Source organism: Rhagoletis zephyria, unplaced genomic scaffold, assembly GCF_001687245.7.
Source record: "Rhagoletis zephyria isolate East Lansing unplaced genomic scaffold, Rhagoletis_zephyria_1.1 Rzeph_scaffold_02115, whole genome shotgun sequence".
In the NCBI taxonomy this organism is placed as follows: domain Eukaryota; kingdom Metazoa; phylum Arthropoda; class Insecta; order Diptera; family Tephritidae; genus Rhagoletis; species Rhagoletis zephyria.
This window is the reverse complement of record NW_016159199.1, coordinates 26325-42271: the sequence shown is the minus strand read 5'-3', so window position 1 is coordinate 42271 and position 15947 is coordinate 26325. Positions and strand designations below refer to the sequence as shown.

Here is a 15947-nt window from a genome sequence, read left to right as displayed (position 1 = left end):
AGCTTGTCTGTTACTTTCCATATCTCTTTAGTACTGTGTCCCTGCCGCCTTCAGCATCCAGATATAATAATTTCGCCAAAGGGAAACTCTCGACAGAACAGGTCCTATGCCTCCCTTTACATCCCCATTCCTGGCGAGAATATGTGCCACTTCATTGGCCATGACACCACTGTGACCCTGCAGCAAAATGAGGAAACATGGTTACTGTATGCGATTAGTATTAAAAGATTAAGGGAGGTCAGCATTAGCTCGGAGGAAATAAATGATGCTGGAGTGACAGTTCTCGGCCAGATATAAAGCTGGGTCTTTCCGGTTATGTAGACCCGACTGTCGTAAAAGCATGTACATGTATGTTCTGTTATTGCTTTCTTAAGACAAAATTATGCTCTCCGCGGCGAGAGTCAATTGGCACAGAAGATAAGCGACTAGCGGTTACAGCGCCAAACAACAAGAAGAAGTTGGGGTCCATAATGGTTTGTTCTGTTCCAATTACTCTCCGGAGTGCGGAGTTCTAACAAATTAAAATTTAGTGTTTGTTGGACACCCGATTCAGTAGATATACATATTTAGTTCATTGGCATAAGTCTCATCCTGAAAGACATACACCCAATGTTCCGACGCCATGAGCGGAGCCAACGGTACATCCTTCCACTGTTCCTGTTGTTACTGTGCACTCTTCTTTCCCTTGTGGTATAAAACTGGAAATGGAGGAGTATGCATTAGGGTGGTGCAAAAAAACTAAGGTCGGAATTTTAAGGCTCTCACCCCCCTAGGATTGTTCTATACCGAAAAAACCGCTTTGAACTATTTTCTATAGGTCCCCAAAAAACCAAAAGTTCAATGGGGTCCATACAAAATTGTTAGTATTAAGAAGTTGTAAAATAAAAAGTTAGGTATTATTATTGGCAAGAGAAACAGGTTCTTCCGATCGAAAAATACCATTTCGACGAACATTTGATTTTCCCCCATATAAAGTTCATGGAAAACTTTGAGCGCTTTTTGATTTCGAAATAAAACAACAGGGGTGTATTTTTTTCGATGTAGAACAGTCCTAGGGAGTGAGAGCATTAAAATTCAGACTTTAATTTTTTCACATGCATTTTATGACCACCCTAGTGTACATACTAACTTCTTTTTTGAACGAATCTAGAGGCGCTTTTATAAATTTTTCGGTAACACCTACATAAATTCTACAGTACAACTTTTTTTTATTAGTTCTACTGGAATAATCGAAATACATTCTTAGCAAAATTTTAATGATTATTGGTGAGCTTAAGTTACTGACATTAGGGTAATATGAACTGAGATCTGGTGGGTAACACATGAGGCCAATGGGCTCTGTAACAAAAAGATGCCTCTTCGTGACAAAAACATCGATATATCATCCTTTAACCACCAGTTTCACCAGCGATTTAAATGAAAAAAGGATTTTTTTTCCTTCTGCCAGTTTTCATATTAAATTCAAATATAAATAATAACTTTTCACTTAAATTTGCTTTCGTGAAACTGGCTATAAGATACGACTAGCAAATGCTGAAGATATGAAAACAAATTTAAAAAGTCGACCCCCAGTTCGGAAAAAAAATTTCGAAATTGCCTTGCAAAAACCCTTCAGATTTGAAGGTTTTCGGCGGTCTTTTTTTTCGGATACGATCCTACATACATACAATGTATGTATGTACATATGTATATCTTTAATCGATAGCAGACAAAATTTTGTGTAACTTCTTGGGACAATCTCGAGCATATTTTTGATATTAGTTTGTGGATCAGGATTGTGATTATTTTTTTCCGTTTTCATGAGTAACTTTAATTGCGAGAGCCTGGAATATTGGCTTTTTGTGAATGTATGTACAAATGTACCTTGTCGCCAAAATCAGCATGAATAAAACATACCCAACTATTTAATTTTTTTACTATATTTATTAATACGAGCTATGCTTTCTATTCGAAATTGCATCTCAATTTTTTATAAATAGCAGTGTCTTTTGAAACACACATACAACATTTTATATACTTTGAGTACTGTATTGGAAAAAGGCATCATCTCAAAAGGTTTAAAAAAGTTTAATTTTCGTAAAAACGATAGGGATAAAAATATTGTCTAAAACATTGTAGTAGTAATTCTATAATTTTAAATCTGTATATCTGATGCAAGAACTTTGAACTTTGTTAATGTCACATGGAATTTGTTTTCTAAATTTTCTTTACATATACATATGTATTTCTGTACGTAGGTCTTATGAAAACATAAATAAGTGTATATGAAAATAACACAGAGTTATTTAAAATTAAAACAGCCAATTGAGAATAAATATTGTTTTTTATTACATGCATAGACATTTTTATTGCAGTTTGATTTAATAGCTCATTTCGGTATCGGTGACAATAATTTTTTTACTGACAAATTTAAATTTTTTCGCATATTTTTGCGTAAAAAAATTGTGACAAGAATTTGTCACTGATACAGATTAGGGCCGTAAAAGTATCACAAAATTTTATTAAAAAATTTGCTTAAGGTGTATAAATAAACATTACGTATTTTTTGCTTCTTGAAGGTAGTTAGCACTAAAAAAAAAATAATAAAAAAAATCTTCATAAAATAATATTTATGTAAAGGCTAAATTTTACTTTTTTGTGCATTATCGTGATTTTTTTAATTTAAATAAGTATATGTTTTTTTTTATATTATAAATTTGGTTATATCAAGCTTAATGTCAATATTTTTTTTTGCCTCTAATGTGCTTGATCGTATGTATCCTTGTGCTGATAACCGGATACGTAGCCAGATGCGTCTACTAAATCCTTGCGACCAGCAATACCTTTGCCCTTGCCTGTAGCATCGAAACGTTCCTTATGAGATCCAGTATACTTGCTGGGGTCCGTGAGACGGTTAACAGCCGATGCTGCTTTGCCGGCCTGCAGAAATAAAGAAATATTAAAGACACAGATTTTAACAAATATTACTACGAGCAAATACCCGGGGTGCTACACTGCGCCTCAAAAGTATTTTTGTGCTGTTTGATACCCGTATTGTAATATTTAATTTATCTTATTAATTTAATTTAATTTTCAAACAGGTGGCAACTTTCCTCAAAAATATTTTCGGCAGTAAACGTCCCCAAACCTCTTCAATTTGATACCCATATTGCAATTAAATTATCTTATCAATTGAATTAAATTAAAATTTTCCAACAGGGGGCAACCTTCAACAAAAATATCTTCAGCTGTAAGCTTTCTTAAACCTCTTTCTTTTGACGGCCACATTGCAATATTTGCTTTATCTTTTCAATTTACTTCAACTGCAATTTTCAAATTTTTTTTCTTTCTTTATTTTAAGTTAGACCTTTGGCATGTATTAGTTTTCGAGTAATGCGCCTACAAACGAACAGACAGACAAAAGTTTTAAAAATTGTTGATATGGCTTCTGTATTAATTTTTCTTTAAAATCTATATTGTAAAGACGTCGGCCTGTATTCTATACATATAATGTATACAGTTTTCTCCGATGTATTGCTAGAGGTCTAACTTAAAATATAGAAAGAAAGAAATATAATAAGAGTTGCCACCTGTTTCAAAATTGCAGTTTAAGTAAATTGATAAGAAAAAGTAAATATTATAACATGGTTGTCAAAAGAAAGAGGTTTAAGAAGGCTTACAGCAGAATTTTTTTTGATGGTTGCCACCTGTTTAAAATTTTTTATTTAATTAAATTTAAAAAAAAATTGAATATTGCAATATGGGTATAAAATTGAAGAAGTTTAGGAAAGTTTACTGCGGAAAATTTTTTAGAGGGGGACTACCTCCTGTTTGAAAAATTGTATTAATTTAATATGAAAAAATAAATGAAATATTACAACACGGGTATCAAACAGCACAAACATACTTTTAGGGCGCAGTGAAGCACGCTGGGTATTTGCTAGCATATACGATTATTTTTTAAATTTCATCTCAAAAAATTATACTAAATAAGGAGTAAACCAACATTTGAACCAGGGATGTTACGAATGTTATACAGTGGCGGCAGAAATAATAGACTCGCTTTACTTTGGGGATTTTTTGCTATTATTCCATGGTTTATTTTATGTTTAATATTGCCTGATTAGCCCTCAACAAACACCATATAAATCCCCTTTTCAAACTTTATACAAAAATTAAATAAATTCGCCAAATTTTCACCAATTTTTTAAACTTTTTACTAAAAAAAAATCTTAAAAATCAACGGTATTTTGTAGCCAATTCAAACTTGCACTTTATACTAAAATTAAATGGGCTAAGAAACTGCATACCTAAAAATTCTGATTAAAAAGTTTGAAAATTTGGTGAAAATTTGTCAAATTTTTATAATTTTTGTTCAAAGTTTGAAAAGCGGATTTAAATGATGTTTGTTGCATAACTACTTAGGCTTTTATAAAAAAAATATTAAACATAAAATAAGCTAAATAAATACAGCCAAAATTCTTAACAGTACGATGAGTCTATTATTTCTGCCGCCAGTGTATTTTTCAAAAAGAGAAAAAATTATTTGTGTCTCCATAGCTTTGCCAATTGTGGGAGTAGCTCAGGCAAATACTTAGTACTTATGAACTTTTTTTGAATCACAAATCAACAGACTGAGGCTATGTATAAATTTCTCAGCGCAGTTCGTAAAATTCATAATTTTCTTATTTACTAATCTTCATTCCTCGTTGTTAAGGTCACTCACCGATACTTGCACAACACCAGGTGCTCCGCAACCGGCCATTTTCTTTTTTATATCGCTTAATTCAACTTTTTTCGCCTTCGCCAATTCATCAAGGAATTTATTATAATCTGTATAAGAGATTTTCATCGCTTTGAATTTCTTAAAATGTATGCCCGTATCAGTGGTGGTGATCTTCTTGTCGATCACCTTAGCTTGCTTCATCCACTTATCACTCTGCGATAATGTAATCAATTTGCCATCTGATTTTGTATCACCAAATTTGGAGAAGGCTTTGAATTGATCTTGAAAACTGACTTTTGGTTCATCTTCCAAAGCCAATTGTGCGATCTCGGCAACTGGTGGCTCTGCGGGGGCGGGTGATGAACTACCACCATTTGTTGCTTCCGCTGACATAGTGGATCTGGAGAAAAAGAGACGGGGATGCAAATTAAAATTGGTGAACAAAACTTGGGGGCTATAAAAAAAAAAAGAATTTGCATTTTTTGTTAAAAAATAGGTGACTGGCTTCAATTTCATGTTCAATGAAATTGCTTCTGTGTGTGTATTTCGTATTTTTCCTACTCGCTGTAGTTCATGTATTTGGTATTTTCTCTCACCTGCGTGCCACTATAGATGCAAGCATTTCGGGTAAAAGGAGATGACCCTGCGGTTAATGTAATAATTTCTATGTATGAATGTATGTATGTCTTCTAACTTTTGTATACGGGGGAATATCCTCTCCAAAAACACACGCAATCGTTGCTTGCTAATTATAATCTAATTTTAAACCATAGAAAATCGAGCGTGTGGACATACATAATGTACGTACATATGTATTTTTATTATTATCGTCCCGTCACTTTTGTAATGCATTGACCACAAAATCGATAGCAGACAATTTTAAACGCGCATTCCGAAAAATCAAGTTTTTATATTAAAATTCCCAACCCCTATCTGCCTATACACTGATTCTATTTAACAAATGAACTGGAATAACAATAATTTCTACTGTATAATGAAAGTTGGATTTCGTTTTATTTTTTTGTTTTGTATTTCAGTCATTGCAGTCTTTTTTTTTTTTTTAATATGTATTAGCATTTTCGCTTGCGTCTTAGCTTTGTTTCGTTGCTTTCGCTTGCTCTTATCTGATAATATGCGTCATATTTAGTTCATAATTGCATTGCAGGCTTTCTTGAAATATTAAAATATTATTATTTGTTTTTCAATCTCGTACCTTTTTTGTGTGCATATGTATTAGGGATGTTAATCCCGGGATCCCGTGATCCCGGCCTTTTTTAAGTCCCGAAAATCCCGGGATTATTTGCCACGAATCCGGGGATTTTCGGGATTTGTAATTTGCAATGGTGGCAATAATAGAAACGCCTTATATTGCCCAGTTTTTGCTATATTTCTTTTGTTTATTTAATATTTAATATTTTTTATAAATGTTATTATACATACACATAACACACAAAAATCAATATAATAATATTATGACCTCTCTGCACCTGCATACCTATATGCTGCAGAATAGGTAAGTCTTAATTTGTGGATCTTGATGGCAACTAAATCGCAAAACACGTGGTTCAACGGAACCTGTAGGGTGCATAGCCAGCCTTTCTGAGAGTACAGTGCTACCGAAAGGCAATGATGAAGGGGATATGTATAGCTCCCTATTGGTAAGCTTCTGAGGACATTTTATTCTTAATGGACCTGAGGACTGAGAGACGATGGTTCCGGGTGCAGAAGTTCTGGCATTTGGGTAAGGTTTTTGATTGACATTCACGATTCTTTGCATCGGTTTAAACAGCTCATGACTTCCGATTTTCACACCAAGTAAGCTCTGGATAGCAACCAAATAACCGTTTAGGAGAGATGTGAAAAGGCAAACCCCCAGAAATGAGTTGTGCGCTAGGCTTGGCACCAGCGACGTAAGAGCAAATTTCAATGAAATAAAAAGTTAAGCCTCGGATGAGACCTTTTTCTATTGATGACACTTTGATAAATATAAAGGACTACGGTTTGAGGGCATTCACCTGGAATGTCCAGACCGTTAACGGGAAAGGTGTCTCTGCCTGGTACGTTGATGTTGTTGAGAAGACATAGAGCGCGATTATCCACGAACCTGTACTCAGCGTACTATAGCGTAGAAGTGCGTAGAAACATATCAAACTTGCGGTTTTAAGCGGGAGAGAGGTGGGAGAAGAAGCGACAACGTCGCGGTCATGCCGTGGTGAGTTTTTGTTAACACGCAAATCTCATAAGATAGGTCGAGTGAACTACCCTGGTCTCCGAATTTCAAAAGTTTGCATTATCCTGGTTCGAGCAAAATTCGAATGGCAAACCTCCGAGTGTATTTCCGTCATGAGGAACCTTATTTAAGCCATTTGCCGTTCGGAGTCGGCAGAAACCTTTAGATCCCTCCGTTTGTCTGACAACATCAAGTTCAATCTACACATCTACACATCAAGTTCAAAACACACAAATGTATTTCAGAAAAGGCCAAATGAATTTCAGAAGAACTGAAATGTATTTATGAAAACCTCAAATATATTTCAGAAAGGGTCAAATGTACAATACATTTGCGTTTTTCTGAAAATCATTGGAACTGAAATACAATCGTGTTTTTCTGAATTTCATTTGGCTTTTTCTGAAATACGTTTGAGCGTTTCTGAAATACATTTGCCCTCTACTAAAATACATTTGAGTTTTTCTGAAATTGATTTGGCCTCTTCTGAAAATTCATTTGGCCTTTTCTGAAATACATTTGTGTTTTTCTGAAATACTTGTAGGTTTTCATTAGAAAGCAGATAAATTTGAAAAGCTACTTGAGAAAACGGCCCTAAGATCTGTTAATTTTGCTGTTGTTCGAAAGGCCTGGATATATTTTTATTTTTTTTTTCATAAATCATAAGAAAATCAATGAATGAAATTTCGGTAAATTTTTTCTTACAAGAAATTTTTTTCCTGCCATTTAAAATATTCTCACAAAAATCCATTCGTTATTCGGAAGTGGAATAAAACTGTAGAATACTGTCACATTAAAGCGCTCAGTCGTCCTTTCTCTTTTTTACTTTGCAATTTGTAAACATACTACATATGTAGCTTCACACAAACCCTTCTTAAATTTATTAATTCTCAGTCGTCTGTAAAATTGAACGTCAATACAAAACAGTCGTAATCTCATTCTTACATTCAGCAAAGCAACTGAAGGCAATTAATTTTGAGCTGATTAAGTTAACATTCCCCTCTTCGAGAGAAAAAAAAAATCATTATCATAAGCGTCTGCCAAAATTCGTTTTGTATTTGCTGTCGTTCAGTTTAATGCGCAGCCGCTTGAACAGAACGCGGGATACAGCATCGTGCATACTTGTGTTTTAGTATGTTGATAAGTTTTTAAACGGAGTTTTGTTGAAGTCATTCAGTTATACATACATACTCAGTATGTACATACATATCTTTCTGTTGTTTATGTTTACTTTAACGCGCATTGAAATCCATTAATTTTGGTAATCATTTTGGTTGAAATAAATTACAATACCTTGCTACTGCAATTCAACGGATTTGTAATCATTTTTCATTACATGTCGTAGATAAATTGCTGTGAACTCTGCAAGAAAGTAAAGGCTCTAGGATATTCGATTCGATACTGAATTAGGCAGTTTGAAATGTTGTTTTACATATATGGTTTTTGTTTGGACAATGTTTTTATAAAAACGTGTCAGTTGTTTGCATCATTATACATATGTCTGTTTTGGAATATACTTAGGTAAGAGCTTTCGACTAAGGTGTATTAAATTGAACGAAGAATATTTTAATAAGATATGCAATCGTTTCGTTGATAAAAAATTTTACCTTAAAATTATCTGAATGCTAGGTCATCAGAAAAAAGTCGACACTGATCGCTACTAAAAAACTTTTTTTTTTATCAATTTCAACCTTTCATTTATAGAAAATATTTTGAAGAAATTGTGAGTATTTTATAAACCAGAAAATGGAATCCATTTAAGTCCACCTTTCGTAATACAGGCAAAGCGAGACTTCATTGCAGTCGAGAATCTTATTATTGTATGTAGAGATATAGCCAATCGCACCTCCACATGCCATCTCTTCCTGTGTAGCACCTTCAACTACATATTGTTTACAGTTCATCTTATGGGTAGGTCAAGGTCGCAACGGCCTTAAAACACATTTTTTTTATCTGCTCTATAGCGATTGCCGTATACACATCTGCATTTGGACATATGCATGTATTCACAAAGTGGCATCATTCAATTGTAAACAAAGAAGCAACACCCAAAAGTCATAAAAATAAATTGTAAATAAAGGAAAGAAATGTCAATAGCGAACATAGAACAAGCGAACGCGAGTGAGAAAAGCGCTCACCCACCCACAACCCACCCAACTCATTGCAACCACATGCCGTCAATGTGGCTGACATCAATTGTAGTAGATGTGGCTGAAATGAGAGTACATACATACTAAATATTATTACTTCCATTGCAAAACTGAAATTGTAACGCACTTGTATGATGTAGATGTTACAATTTCATGGTTACAGTGTATTTACATAGGGGTTTTCATTTTCATCGCTTCGGCGGCAGAACTGTGCATTTGCATTTTTTTTTAAAAAAAAAAAAAAAAAAAAATACAGAAAAAATGCACAGTTCTGCCGCCGAAGCGATGAAAATGAAAACCCCTATGTAAATACACTGTAACCCATGAAATTGTACACATCTACATCCATACAAGTGCGTTACAATTTCAGTTTTGCAATGGAAGTAATAATATTTAGTATGTATGTACTCTCATTTCAGCCACATCTACTACAATTGATGTCAGCCACATTACGGCATGTGGTTGCAATGAGTTGGGTGGGTTGTGGGTGGATGGGTGAGCGCTTTTCTCACTCGCGTTCGCTTGTTCTATGTTCGCTATTGACATTTCTTTCTTTTATTTACAATTTATTTTTATGACTTTTGGGTGTTGCTTCTTTGTTTACAATTGAATGATGCCACTTTGTGAATGTGTGTTTATGTATATACATATGTACAAATGCAGATGTGTATACGGAAATTGCTATAGAGCACATAGAAAAAATTGTGTTTTAAGGCCGTTGCGACCTTGACCTACCCATAAGATGAACTGTAAACAATAGTTGAAGGTGCTACACAGGAAAAGATGCCGTGTAGAGGTGCGATTGGCTATTTCTCTACATACAATAATAAGATGTTCGACTGCAATGAAATCTCGGTTTGCCTGTACTATGAAAGGATTCCATTTTCTGGTTTATAAAATACTCACAATTTCTTCAAAATATTTTCTATAAATGAAAGGTTTAAATTGATAAAAAAAAAAGTTTTTTAGTAGCGATCAGTGTCGACTTTTTTCTGATGACCTAGCATTCAGATAATTTTAAGGTAAAATTTTTTATCAACGAAACGATTGCATATCTTATTAAAATATTCTTCGTTCAATTTAATACACCTTAGTCGAAAGCTCTTACCTAAGTATATTCCAAAACAGACATATGTATAATGATGCAAACAACTGACACGTTTTTATAAAAACATTGTCCAAACAAAAACCATATATGTAAAACAACATTTCAAACTGCCTAATTCAGTATCGAATCGAATATCCTAGAGTCTTTACTTTCTTGCAGAGTTCACAGCAATTTATCTACGACATGTAATGAAAAATGATTACAAATCCGTTGAATTGCAGTAGCAAGGTATTGTAATTTATTTCAACCAAAATGATTACCAAAATTAATGGATTTCAATGCGCGTTAAAGTAAACATAAACAACAGAAAGATATGTATGTACATACTGAGTATGTATGTATAACTGAATGACTTCAACAAAACTCCGTTTAAAAACTTATCAACATACTAAAACACAAGTATGCACGATGCTGTATCCCGCGTTCTGTTCAAGCGGCTGCGCATTAAACTGAACGACAGCAAATACAAAACGAATTTTGGCAGACGCTTATGATAATGATTTTTTTTTTCTCTCGAAGAGGGGAATGTTAACTTAATCAGCTCAAAATTAATTGCCTTCAGTTGCTTTGCTGAATGTAAGAATGAGATTACGACTGTTTTGTATTGACGTTCAATTTTACAGACGACTGAGAATTAATAAATTTAAGAAGGGTTTGTGTGAAGCTACATATGTAGTATGTTTACAAATTGCAAAGTAAAAAAGAGAAAGGACGACTGAGCGCTTTAATGTGACAGTATTCTACAGTTTTATTCCACTTCCGAATAACGAATGGATTTTTGTGAGAATATTTTAAATGGCAGGAAAAAAATTTCTTGTAAGAAAAAATTTACCGAAATTTCATTCATTGATTTTCTTATGATTTATGAAAAAAAAAATAAAAATATATCCAGGCCTTTCGAACAACAGCAAAATTAACAGATCTTAGGGCCGTTTTCTCAAGTAGCTTTTCAAATTTATCTGCTTTCTAATGAAAACCTACAAGTATTTCAGAAAAACACAAATGTATTTCAGAAAAGGCCAAATGAATTTCAGAAGAGGCCAAATCAATTTCAGAAAAACTCAAATGTATTTTAGTAGAGGGCAAATGTATTTCAGAAACGCTCAAACGTATTTCAGAAAAAGCCAAATGAAATTCAGAAAAACACGATTGTATTTCAGTTCCAATGATTTTCAGAAAAACGCAAATGTATTGTACATTTGACCCTTTCTGAAATATATTTGAGGTTTTCATAAATACATTTCAGTTCTTCTGAAATTCATTTGGCCTTTTCTGAAATACATTTGTGTGTTTTGAACTTGATGTGTAGATGTGTAGATTGAACTTGATGTTGTCAGACAAACGGAGGGATCTAAAGGTTTCTGCCGACTCCGAACGGCAAATGGCTTAAATAAGGTTCCTCATGACGGAAATACACTCGGAGGTTTGCCATTCGAATTTTGCTCGAACCAGGATAATGCAAACTTTTGAAATTCGGAGACCAGGGTAGTTCACTCGACCTATCTTATGAGATTTGCGTGTTAACAAAAACTCACCACGGCATGACCGCGACGTTGTCGCTTCTTCTCCCCCTCTCTCCCGCTTAAAACCGCAAGTTTGATATGTTTCTACGCACTTCTACGCTATAGTACGCTGAGTACAGGTTCGTGGATAATCGCGCTCTATGTCTTCTCAACAACATCAACGTACCAGGCAGAGACACCTTTCCCGTTAACGGTCTGGACATTCCAGGTGAATGCCCTCAAACCGTAGTCCTTTATATTTATCAAAGTGTCATCAATAGAAAAAGGTCTCATCCGAGGCTTAACTTTTTATTTCATTGAAATTTGCTCTTACGTCGCTGGTGCCAAGCCTAGCGCACAACTCATTTCTGGGGGTTTGCCTTTTCACATCTCTCCTAAACGGTTATTTGGTTGCTATCCAGAGCTTACTTGGTGTGAAAATCGGAAGTCATGAGCTGTGTAAACCGATGCAAAGAATCGTGAATGTCAATCAAAAACCTTACCCAAATGCCAGAACTTCTGCACCCGGAACCATCGTCTCTCAGTCCTTAGGTCCATTAAGAATAAAATGTCGCTCAGAAGCTTACCAATAGGGAGCTATACATATCCCCTTCATCATTGCCTTTCGGTAGCACTGTACTCTCAGAAAGGCTGGCTATGCACCCTACAGGTTCCGTTGAACCACGTGTTTTGCGATTTAGTTGCCATCAAGATCCACAAATTAAGACTTACCTATTCTGCAGCATATAGGTATGCAGGTGCAGAGAGGTCATAATATTATTATATTGATTTTTGTGTGTTATGTGTATGTATAATAACATTTATAAAAAATATTAAATATTAAATAAACAAAAGAAATATAGCAAAAACTGGGCAATATAAGGCGTTTCTATTATTGCCACCATTGCAAATTACAAATACTGAAAATCCCGGGATTCGTGGCAAATAATCCCGGGATTTTCGGGACTTAAAAAAGGCCGGGATCACGGGATCCCGGGATTAACATCCCTAATACATATGCACACAAAAAAGGTACGAGATTGAAAAACAAATAATAATATTTTAAAATTTCAAGAAAGCACTGCAATGCAATTATGAACTAAATATGACGCATATTATCAGATAAGAGCAAGCGAAAGCAACGAAACAAAGCTAAGCGCAAGCGATAAATGCTAATACATATTAAAAAAAAAAAAAAACTGCAATAACTGAAATACAAAACAAAAAAATAAAACGAAATCCGACTTTCATTATACAGTAGAAATTATTGTTATTCCAGTTCATTTATTAAATTCATACGAATCAGTGTATTGGCAGATAGGGGTTGGGAATTTTAATATAACAACTTGATTTTTCGGAATGCGCGTTTAAAATTGTCTGCTATCGATTTTGTGGTCAATGCATTACAAAAGTGACGGGACGATAATAATAAAAATACATATGTACGTACATATGTATGTCCACACGCTCGATTTTCTATGGTTTAAAATTAGATTATAATTAGCAAGCAACGATTGCGTGTGTTTTTGGAGAGGATATTCCCCCGTATACAAAAGTTAGAAGACATACATACATTCATACATAGAAATTATTACATTAACCGCAGGGTCATCTCCTTTTACCCGAAATGCTTGCATCTATAGTGGCACGCAGGTGAGAGAAAATACCAAATACATGAACTACAGCGAGTAGGAAAAATACGAAATACACACACAGAAGCAATTTCATTGAACATGAAATTGAAGCCAGTCACCTATTTTTTAACAAAAAATGCAAATTCTTTTTTTTTTTATAGCCCCCAAGTTTTGTTCACCAATTTTAATTTGCATCCCCGTCTCTTTTTCTCCAGATCCACTATGTCAGCGGAAGCAACAAATGGTGGTAGTTCATCACCCGCCCCCGCAGAGCCACCAGTTGCCGAGATCGCACAATTGGCTTTGGAAGATGAACCAAAAGTCAGTTTTCAAGATCAATTCAAAGCCTTCTCCAAATTTGGTGATACAAAATCAGATGGCAAATTGATTACATTATCGCAGAGTGATAAGTGGATGAAGCAAGCTAAGGTGATCGACAAGAAGATCACCACCACTGATACGGGCATACATTTTAAGAAATTCAAAGCGATGAAAATCTCTTATACAGATTATAATAAATTCCTTGATGAATTGGCGAAGGCGAAAAAAGTTGAATTAAGCGATATAAAAAAGAAAATGGCCGGTTGCGGAGCACCTGGTGTTGTGCAAGTATCGGTGAGTGACCTTAACAACGAGGAATGAAGATTAGTAAATAAGAAAATTATGAATTTTACGAACTGCGCTGAGAAATTTATACATAGCCTCAGTCTGTTGATTTGTGATTCAAAAAAAGTTCATAAGTACTAAGTATTTGCCTGAGCTACTCCCACAATTGGCAAAGCTATGGAGACACAAATAATTTTTTCTCTTTTTGAAAAATACACTGGCGGCAGAAATAATAGACTCATCGTACTGTTAAGAATTTTGGCTGTATTTATTTAGCTTATTTTATGTTTAATATTTTTTTTATAAAAGCCTAAGTAGTTATGCAACAAACATCATTTAAATCCGCTTTTCAAACTTTGAACAAAAATTATAAAAATTTGACAAATTTTCACCAAATTTTCAAACTTTTTATTCAGAATTTTTAGGTATGCAGTTTCTTAGCCCATTTAATTTTAGTATAAAGTGCAAGTTTGAATTGGCTACAAAATACCGTTGATTTTTAAGATTTTTTTTTAGTAAAAAGTTTAAAAAATTGGTGAAAATTTGGCGAATTTATTTAATTTTTGTATAAAGTTTGAAAAGGGGATTTATATGGTGTTTGTTGAGGGCTAATCAGGCAATATTAAACATAAAATAAACCATGGAATAATAGCAAAAAATCCCCAAAGTAAAGCGAGTCTATTATTTCTGCCGCCACTGTATAACATTCGTAACATCCCTGGTTCAAATGTTGGTTTACTCCTTATTTAGTATAATTTTTTGAGATGAAATTTAAAAAATAATCGTATATGCTAGCAAATACCCAGCGTGCTTCACTGCGCCCTAAAAGTATGTTTGTGCTGTTTGATACCCGTGTTGTAATATTTCATTTATTTTTTCATATTAAATTAATACAATTTTTCAAACAGGAGGTAGTCCCCCTCTAAAAAATTTTCCGCAGTAAACTTTCCTAAACTTCTTCAATTTTATACCCATATTGCAATATTCAATTTTTTTTTAAATTTAATTAAATAAAAAATTTTAAACAGGTGGCAACCATCAAAAAAAATTCTGCTGTAAGCCTTCTTAAACCTCTTTCTTTTGACAACCATGTTATAATATTTACTTTTTCTTATCAATTTACTTAAACTGCAATTTTGAAACAGGTGGCAACTCTTATTATATTTCTTTCTTTCTATATTTTAAGTTAGACCTCTAGCAATACATCGGTGAAAACTGTATACATTATATGTATAGAATACAGGCCGACGTCTTTACAATATAGATTTTAAAGAAAAATTAATACAGAAGCCATATCAACAATTTTTAAAACTTTTGTCTGTCTGTTCGTTTGTAGGCGCATTACTCGAAAACTAATACATGCCAAAGGTCTAACTTAAAATAAAGAAAGAAAAAAAATTTGAAAATTGCAGTTGAAGTAAATTGAAAAGATAAAGCAAATATTGCAATGTGGCCGTCAAAAGAAAGAGGTTTAAGAAAGCTTACAGCTGAAGATATTTTTGTTGAAGGTTGCCCCCTGTTGGAACATTTTAATTTAATTCAATTGATAAGATAATTTAATTGCAATATGGGTATCAAATTGAAGAGGTTTGGGGACGTTTACTGCCGAAAATATTTTTGAGGAAAGTTGCCACCTGTTTGAAAATTAAATTAAATTAATAAGATAAATTAAATATTACAATACGGGTATCAAACAGCACAAAAATACTTTTGAGGCGCAGTGTAGCACCCCGGGTATTTGCTCGTAGTAATATTTGTTAAAATCTGTGTCTTTAATATTTCTTTATTTCTGCAGGCCGGCAAAGCAGCATCGGCTGTTAACCGTCTCACGGACCCCAGCAAGTATACTGGATCTCATAAGGAACGTTTCGATGCTACAGGCAAGGGCAAAGGTATTGCTGGTCGCAAGGATTTAGTAGACGCATCTGGCTACGTATCCGGTTATCAGCACAAGGATACATACGATCAAGCACATTAGAGGCAAAAAAAAAATATTGACATTAAGCTTGATATAA

At 34.0% G+C, this 15947-nt stretch overlaps 2 protein-coding genes across 3 annotated transcripts in view; one reads left to right on the top strand and one right to left on the bottom strand.

The window, feature by feature from the left end:
* Nucleotides 1-15941, top strand: part of ringer (tubulin polymerization-promoting protein ringmaker) — a 30760-nt gene extending 14819 nt beyond the window's left edge. Inside the window, exons 1-3 of one of the 2 annotated variants that reach the window (XM_017620298.1) lie at nucleotides 12975-13345; nucleotides 13542-13941; nucleotides 15728-15941. In XM_017620298.1, coding sequence (XP_017475787.1) covers nucleotides 13320-13345; nucleotides 13542-13941; nucleotides 15728-15910 — 609 coding nt within the window. In that variant the 5' untranslated portion in view covers nucleotides 12975-13319 and the 3' untranslated portion in view covers nucleotides 15911-15941. Of the gene's footprint in view, nucleotides 1-12974; nucleotides 13346-13541; nucleotides 13942-15727 lie in introns of those variants that run through there. The other variant, XM_017620300.1, reaches the window with a different exon arrangement.
* LOC108366038 (TPPP family protein CG45057-like) lies at nucleotides 2607-5649 on the bottom strand. Its single transcript, XM_017620301.1, has 3 exons — nucleotides 5302-5649; nucleotides 4706-5105; nucleotides 2607-2919 (listed from the first exon to the last, which is right to left on the bottom strand). Exons 1-3 carry the CDS (start codon nucleotides 5325-5327, stop codon nucleotides 2737-2739), a joined length of 609 nt encoding a protein of 202 aa, XP_017475790.1. The 5' UTR covers nucleotides 5328-5649; the 3' UTR covers nucleotides 2607-2736.
* Nucleotides 15942-15947: the final 6 nt, after the last annotated feature.